At 38.3% G+C, this 8,996-nt stretch overlaps 1 protein-coding gene across 3 annotated transcripts in view; it reads right to left on the reverse strand.

Moving 5' to 3' along the window:
- Nucleotides 1-2,472: 2,472 nt before the first annotated feature.
- KLF5 (Kruppel like factor 5) overlaps nt 2,473-8,996 on the reverse strand; it is an 18,499-nt gene continuing 11,975 nt past the window's right edge. For all 3 annotated transcript variants that reach the window (XM_012805097.1, XM_012805099.1, XM_012805098.1), the window contains one exon: nt 2,473-4,332. In XM_012805097.1, the coding sequence (XP_012660551.1) occupies nt 4,154-4,332 (179 nt within the window). In that variant the 3' untranslated portion in view covers nt 2,473-4,153. The remainder of the gene's footprint in view (nt 4,333-8,996) is intronic.

Genomic DNA, 8,996 nt, shown 5'->3' on the forward strand with positions numbered 1-8,996 from the left:
GGGCTGGGGATTCGAACCCGCCACCTTAGGTGTACGTGGCTGGCGCCTTAGCCGGTTGAGCTATAGGCGCCGAGCCTGAAATAAATTTCAAAAGAAAAAAGCCACAGGCAATCTAAGAAGTGGTCTTTCTTCCAAGGAGTTGATAATTTGAGGAACAAAAACATACACGATTTCCAAAAAGGATTGGAAAAACAATTCAAATGCTAAAGTGTCATAATGTCTCAATACATTCTAATAAATCTGATCAAGAGGCCTGAACTGACCTTTGGCAGACAAGGATTTGAACAGGTAGCTGGCAAAAGAAGAGAAAAGGCAGCCTACAAAAGGGAGGAAAGGATAGTTGAGAGAGGAAAAGAGGACGGAGAACAGCAGTGCTCAGAGTAATCTGGGGTCAAACGGCATTTAAGCGTTGAGAAACTGAATACAATTAAGTGTTGGGAACCAAAGCAAGAGTGGACATTTAGACTCACAAGACAACTTAATTAATTCACTCGTCAATTACAACTGACCACCAGTGTATCCCTAATGCACATTCCTAGACAGAGTTGTTGTCTTCACTTACAAAACCGTACAGCCTCACTTTATCTCAAGTTCTAGTAATAAATTCAAGCCAAAGAAATTGTCATTACTTTTCCTCCCATGAAAGAATAAAAAGTTCTGGTAGGTGAATGAACTGTGGGGTACTCTAGAGCCAGACATTAAGTGAGGTCAAATAATAAGTGAGGCTGAATGAACTTATGATGCTGAATTATGTAACTGCAATTTTCAGTTTAGCTCTCAAAACATTAGGGATCCTTCCCCCCCCACACACACACACCATTTACTGTGAAAATAGGTAACATTGATTTTTCCTAATTTTTTTTAAAAATAAAGTTTTTCTTTTATAGTTTTAGACTTAGATTACTGCAAAGTTATAGAATTCCTACAATCCTACCCCAAAGTTCCTCTATTATTTTCAGCTTACATTTATATGATTTGTCACAATGAACCAATATCCATACATTAATACAATTCTATACTTTATTCAGATTGCCTCAGTTTTTCCCTAAATTCCTTTTTCTGTTCTAGGATCACATCCAGCATACACATTCTATCTTGTGTCCTCTTGGCTTTGACAATTTGTCAGACTTTTTGATGACCCCTGATCCCGATGGTTGAGGAGTACTGGCCAGTACTTTGTAGAATGAGTCTGAATTGTTGTTTGTCTGACATCTCATTATCACCCTGGGATTATGTGTTTTGAGGAGGAAAACCACAAAGGCAAAGTTCCATTCATCACATTGTATCCAGGGTACATGCTATCAGCAAGACTTATCACTGCTGATGTGGACCTTGGTCCCTTGGCAGAGGTGGTGTCCACGGCTTCTCCACTGCAGTTACCCTTCCTCCCCTGCTTTGCATACAGTCCTCTTTGGAAGTCACTACATGCAATCCACGAGTAAGGAGTGGACAGTTATATTCTGCTCTTTTGAGGGTGGAGTTTCCATAAAAATTATTTGGAATTTTTCTGTTTTTTTTTTTCATTAAATCATATCTGTGTACATTAATGCTATCATGGGGTACAGAGTGCTATTGCTATATGCAATTTGAAATACTTCCATCCAACTGGTTAACATCGCTTTCATGTCATTTTCTTAGTTAAGACATTTATATTCTACATTTAGAGATTCACATGTACCCTTATAGGATAAACCATAGGCATAATCCCACCAATCACCCTCCCTCCACCCATCCTCCCCCCTTATTTGGAATTTTTCTGCACAGATTTGTCCATTTATTCAATCATTTCCTTAGAATGGACACAGGGATCTTTTATACTTTGGGTTATAATCCAGTCCAACAGTATTTTGCTGCTCTGATACATTCCCTTTCTTGTAGGTTGCTTTTTAATTGCTTCCTTACTTTCTGGTACTTTAAGATGGTCCAGGCCTATCTTGTCTAGAATCAGTCATTCCTGTAAGGGCCCTCAGTTCCTTTTATTAAATAGGGACAAGGTATTAGAAACCAAGATCTAGGTGTGCTTATTGCTACTGGATAAAATCAACTTGCGATGATCTTATTATAAAAAGGGGAGGAGTGTTAAAACCCAGTTCTTGTTTTGTTTGCCTCAGATGATAGAATTGCTTGGATTATAATCACTGTTTCACGTTCACACAGCTTATCAAAAATATATATTTTAATACCTAGCCATGCAAGTTAACTCTGAAGTGTTTTCAACTAAGGATGTTGAAAGGTTTACACAGTATGTATGTAGCAGCCAGAAAAATAAGTATTCATAAATTATGCCTCCCTTTATATTCCTAATTATATTTTTTAAATGATGCAGGTTTGGGTTCGAAGGGGTTCTTCTAAGAGAGCCTGGGAATGGGTTTTTCATTAACTGCCCTGATCAGACCCTTTCAAATAAGCTAGTTTGGGGAATCTAATGTGCTCATCGTCCTTGCTGTTGTAAAGAAGGCAGGCACAAGAGGAATCTTTTAGGCACTTTTTATTTTCAAAAAAAAAAAAAAATTGTCGTTAATATATAAACATCTCATTCTCTCAAAAAATTCTACAACTATACAGCTGTTTGCTCCATTATTTGCATAGGAAATGACCACAATACAAAAATAAGAGGGAAAAAGAAGCAAAACAGCAACTGATTTATGCTTTTCATGTAGGTTATGTTTCCACGTATAAACATTTTGAAGCCTCTTACAAAATTATTTACACCATTTGTCGTCTATTTACAGGTTGAGAGCAACTTCTCTAACAAACAAAACTATAATTTATCAAGTTATGAAAATTGTCTTCTAAAAAAACTTACTATATTACCACAAAATAAATAAAGATAAACAATATTTTAAAAACAAAATTAAAATTTTCATTTCAATTAAGACCCCTTTTGGCATTTTGCTTATTTATTCTGCCCTTTGGTTATCAGCATCGGCATGACATTACTATTTGATATTGCATATGTGTAGCGCTTCCTTAAGTTTTCAACTTATCATTTATACTTAAAGGCAGACACTGAGTCAGTATTAACAACAGATTAACTAAACTGCACTGTAATTTAGATAAAATTACTGTGTCTCATTGTGTATTACATGCAAAATCCACATAAATTGTCACCTAACCCACAGTACTGCGCGAGCAATTATCTCGATATATGAAAACTGCATCGTGAAGTCAACGTTCCCGTTCAGGAAAACTGCATCGTTGTGAATGCGGCCTTGTGAAAACTACATTGCCAAGTCCTTCTCTTTAAAAATGATACTTGTCTTTAGCTTATTGTTAGAGGTTTCACTTTTGTATATCGTAACTATCTTGAAGCTCTTCAGTTTACAATTCATATAAAATGTCTTTCATATTTAAAATAAACAATCCTATTTTAAATCAGTGCATGAGATTTGCTTTCTTTAAAGTTCATTTGAATGATTAGTATTCCTTAACCCCCCCCCAAAGAAATGAATTTGGTAACGTCAAGAGGTATCTTACCACAAATTCTAACTGTAAATGTATTCATGGTTATTTTCAAAAGAATTATGATTTTTCCCCCAAAAGAATCCTAAAAAACTTGTAATAAACCTACAAAGCTGATTTGCATATTTACAAAATTTTGAATAGCAAATATAGGCAACTCATTTCTTTAAAAAAAAAAAAAAGAAACAAACAAAAACGTATTTGTTCAATGGCTATTTGTGAATTGCCAGGTACACTACGTACCTCTCCAAAGAATTACCAAATATTGAAAAAAGAAAACTACCTGACATCAAGTAAAATCTTGACATACAATCCATCCTCCTCCCGGTGCCTGCCACCCCATCTGTTTACTAAACACTGTCACTTTAAAATGATGGTGCCTCGGTAAAAACACTGCACACACACCCCTCCACCCCCACCCTTCCCCACACTGAGATGTGACTGTCAGGAGATGAGATCTGCTTGAGTAAAGCCATGTACATTACAGCAAGCATTCCAGATTCTTAAAATGACCAAACACTTTGGTATTAATACAATGTATTCCCTGTTTTCTCAAATATACAAAATATACATTTCCGGGGTTTTTTGTGTGTTTGCTTTTTCTTTTTTTTTTTTTTCTTTATATAGGAACAGTAAAGGTGGATGGTTCCGCAGGCTGCGCGGCGGCCTCGCGGGTGGGCGGCGGGCGCGCTCAGTTCTGGTGCCTCTTCATGTGCAGGGCCAGGTGGTCGGAGCGCGAGAAGCTGCGGTTGCACACCCCGCACTGGAACGGCTTGGCGCCCGTGTGCTTCCGGTAGTGGCGGGTCAGCTCGTCCGACCGCGCGAACCTCCAGTCGCAGCCCTCCCAGGTGCACTTGTACGGCTTTTCACCTGTGACAAGGGACACAAGAGGTGAGGGGGCCCGCTCTCCAGGCGAACATCTGAACATCGTGCATGACAGCACCACCGTCGATTAGGAAGGTTTTTGGTATTTCTTTTAAAGCCCATGAATTCCATTATGAACCAAATACATAGGCAAGCCCCCTCTAAGTCACCCGATGAAGTCACTGGGTAAAGCCTCTATACATATAAGGGAAAAAAGTATTAGGTGCGCCTTTGACACAGGACTGAACAACAGCCATTTCAGGCAAATTTTAAGCAAATGCAAAACCCATCAGTGCCCTTATTTTTACACACCTCTAACGCCCACCAAATGACTAAGCTTGGAAGCTTTATCATGATTGGGCAACAGGACTAATGACTTAAGATGGGCAAAGGAGGAAAAACTCCACAGCTGCTGAAATCACCTATACAATGCATTTTGGGTACCGAAACTGCGTTACCAGAATCCGGTGCTAGAGGTTTCTAATTAGCCAGACTGAAGCTCACAGCTCATAAACTCACTCACTTGGACACCCCGCCTCCAAAACAGACTTTCAATATTGGCTCTTTAAAACAATGGTAACAACTGTAACATCTGCTGATGTGTGCACTTAAATTTCTCAAGTGTTATATCAAAATTGATTTCATAAACAATTTGCCAAGCGTCTGCAACAGAAAACAAAAAACGCCCAGCTCATACAGAGTACCGGTGTACTATGTAGGCCTAAAAACGTTCAGTCTGCTATTCCTTCACAGTTCTCTCTACTTAAATAGTGAACTAATAATATGTGACCCCCTCCTGCCCTGTCAGGTGTATTACTCGTGTTCACCAAGGTTTGCTAGCTGCTCGACTTTTAAAATTACTAAATACTTATAATACAATCTTAACTCACTGTTTTGGAATCAATGCCATTTGAGATCATGTATCTTCCTAAATAAATTCCAAAAGTTAATCTCTCAATGAACAGTAACTAGCAGTTTCTGTATTTATGCTTCACTTCGTTATAATCTTCTATGAATTTTAGTGAGTTTTTTAGATGAGCATTTGAGAGATAAATTTACAGATTAAAATGTCAGTTGGCTTACTGCTCAGTTTTATATGGATACCTTTCTTTAGCTCCTAAATTCCCTTTAAAAAATCTTTTCTTCTGACAAGAAAGAACCTCGGAGTGGCTCTGAATGCTTGTTATTTAGTATCGATGAAACTCAACAACCTTTCTGCCTAATTTAGCAGTATCATATTCAGGAAGTTGTAGGATTACCCAACTAAGTCTAGATTTTAAAAGACACTGTCTGCATCAGCAGAGGTTTCTACAGCCTGTGGCTAAGTATGTTTTTGCTGTCCTGATAACCACATGGGATTCTTCAAAAAATCCTATGGGGCAAAGAAGAAAGTGCCGAAATAGACCATATGAAACTCGTGCAAATGATCTCCCATGCTATGTACCTCCAAAAGCCACCCTCTGTCCTCCCTTCTAGCTCTGACCCAAAACACACTTTTTATTAATTCCCTTTTTTTGATTCCTATCAATCCATATAAAAAAATGCACATTTCAGCTCAGCGTCTGTGGCTCAAGTGGCTAAGGCGCCAGCCACATACACCTAAGGTGGTGGGTTTGAATCCAGCCCAGACCCACCCAACAACAGTGATGGCTGCAACCAAAAAATAGCCTGGCATTGTGGCGGGCGCCTGTGGTCCCAGCTACTTGGGAGGCTGAGGCAGGAGACTCGCTTGAGCCCAGGAGTTGGAGGTTGCTGTGAGCTGTGATGCCACAGCACTCTACCCAGGGGGAAAGCTTGAGGCTCTGTCTCAAAAAAAATAAAAAATAAAAAAAATGCACATTTCTATTTTAGCAGTAAATTCTAACTAGAAATTTAACCTAATGCACTCAAATCTTCTAAGCAACATAAAAAACAAATTACTTCTCTCATCACTTATAATTCACATAAAATCTGCTTGATACATAGAAAAAAAAATTTTTTTTTTGTAGTTTTTGGCCAGGTTTGAACCCACCACCTCTGGTATATGGGGTCAGTGCCCTCCCTACTCCTTTGAGCCACAGGCACTGACTGCCCCGTCGAAATATTTTAACACCAGTAGTAAATGTAGCCATCGTGTTTGCAGATATAACTCAAATAGAAAAAAAATAATTTTGCACCAAAGTGTTTGTTTTCATTCCTTGTGAAAAATCAATCACGGAAACATATTGGCTAAAATACTGTCATTTAATGGAAAGATAAAGTTGTTTCGGATGTCTGAGGCAAGGAAAAAAGTTCTTAAAGTGCCCCAATTTTAAAAGAAATCATTCTAGTCTTTTGAATTTAATAACTAAATAGAACGAGAACTGAATTTTCAGAGTTTAAGAAACAAGGGACAGACTCTTCTTGTTCACTATTTTTATTGGCTAAGAAGCAATAAACTGCACCAATATTTTTTAAAGTTTACTTTACTGATTGGTTGAAATACGGTAGCCATTAAAGTTGCTAAAACATTTGGGGTTTTGCTCTCAATTTATGCACATCTATAGATTATTCAGCCAAGAATACTACCAGTGTCTGGAACGTTAGTTACTGAAGCCAAATCTTACTATAAAAGTAAGGACAACTATTCCCCTCTTGGGGAAGTTTCTATGGGATTTGTTCAAGTGTCAACACCGTTGAAGTCTAACATCATAGAGGAAGTTGGTGCCCAATTTCTAGCCAAACAGCAGACTCGAGTCTTTCTTCCTCAGCCAGAAACACTATGCACAGTACTTCTGGGAAACCAAACTGACTTCCTTTAAGTTATATTTCAACAGGATAGAGCTTTCAAAAGTTTAATTGGATTTTTACAGAACCTCTGTCCAATACCACCAATTTAAAATATTTAGTTAAGCTCTTTCAACATCAGCTGTATTTTTAAGTTCTCGTGCCGTTAATGTGAAACTTTCCAAAGGCAAAAAGAAAAAAGTGACAAGCTTGTCCAGCATGGAAAAGAAGCTTCAACTTTATCTCAAGTCAAGCAGGCGTTTTCTCATTCTACTTTAAATTTACAGGAATATTTTGTTAGGAATCCCCCTAATCTTCGGGGAAAAGTTTCACGTTAAACATACATATTATCCATACTGATAAAGTCATAACGTATTTTACAAAAATGTTAAACAGAAATAGCAGCAAAAGGCAAAGAGAAGAGGCACAAACATCCCTGAGTGCACACTCCAGAGACTGGCACTTCTCATTACCTTACTTAATCCACCCAATAACCCCATTAGTTAGAAGCAAACGATGAGCTCCACATTAAGAATGCTGGCCTGCCACTTCTCCTTAATGTCCCACTTAAAGCTTCCATTAGCAAAGACTAATACACTCTGAATGATTTAAAGATCACAGACATATATATTGTTCAAAACCTAGAGATTCTAAGGCTGCTTGTGAAGGTGAATTAAGGAATTGCTTCAGGGATTCACAGAAGGCCTCAAACCCCAGACCATCTGAAGCACAGGGTGCCCCTGGCAGAGGGAGAGCCACCTCCCGGTGGAGACCACCTTCAAGAACTGAGAGGTCCTGACGACACTTCCATGCTGGTATAGGCAATCCCCAGGATCTTACCAAGGATCATGGTTCCTTTCCCACAGACTATGTGAACTTGAGTGGGTTAGCAGAACATGTTGATACAGTATTCAAAAAATCTTCTATCAACTAACTAAAATGTTTTTTCTCTGATGAGCAAGTCAAAAATGACTTTTGATGCTACCACAATGGCATGAGAACATTCTCTGCTCTGCTGAACATACTCAAGAGACTCATATACCAAGACCTTTCCCTAAACTGTTCTACATACATTCTTCTAACAAAAGAAAAAAAAAAATCACAAATGGAAATAGTTCTCTGAGACCATTTTAGGTAACTTTCAAGTTTGTTACAGCACAATTTGCACATCTGTTTCCTTCCTGATGACTATGACAATCCAATCAATATCTGATGAAAATAAAAGCTAAAAACCATCAGTATTAAAGTCAGGTTTTTAAAAGGGTATATATAACCTGTACTAAATGCCCTGCAAAACACAAGACTTGGTTTCTGATGTCAAAGAACTTAAAATCTACACTTGATCTTAGCCAAAAAGCCAAGAATTTAAAATCTATATCCTTTTCTGAAAACTTAAACAATCCAGACCTTTAAATTAGAATAAATTATGTCAATAGTTAGTATTTGTTACAAACTCTTAGAAAGTAAGAGTCCTTGAGCTCAAAATGAGCTCTTCTTTCAAGAGGAAAGTATTTTCATGCAATAACAATTAGGTTTTTCTCCAGCAGTAGAGATTTAAGGAATTTAGAATCTCTGAAATAGGCTCAATATCACATTTGCTTCTACAAATCAGAAGGTAGAAAGTGGGAAACGCTGATTTAAAAAATTTATAGGGCCAGGTACAGTGGCTCACACCTATAATCCTAGCACTCTGGGAGGCCAAGGCGAGTGGACTGCTTCAGCTCAGCTCAAGACCAGGCTGAGCAAAACCTGCTTCAAAAAAACCCATCTCTACTAAAAATAGCAAAACTAGCTGGGCATTGTGGCAGGCACCTGGAAGTTCCTGCTACTCGAAAAGCTGAGGCAAGAGGATCACTTGAGCCCAAGAGTGTGAGGTTGCTGTGAGCTATAACCCCAGGGTACTGCTAGGGCAACAGAATGAGCTG

The sequence above is a fragment of the Otolemur garnettii genome, unplaced genomic scaffold (assembly GCF_000181295.1).
Source record: "Otolemur garnettii isolate 467f Iridium unplaced genomic scaffold, OtoGar3 scaffold00036, whole genome shotgun sequence".
In the NCBI taxonomy this organism is placed as follows: domain Eukaryota; kingdom Metazoa; phylum Chordata; class Mammalia; order Primates; family Galagidae; genus Otolemur; species Otolemur garnettii.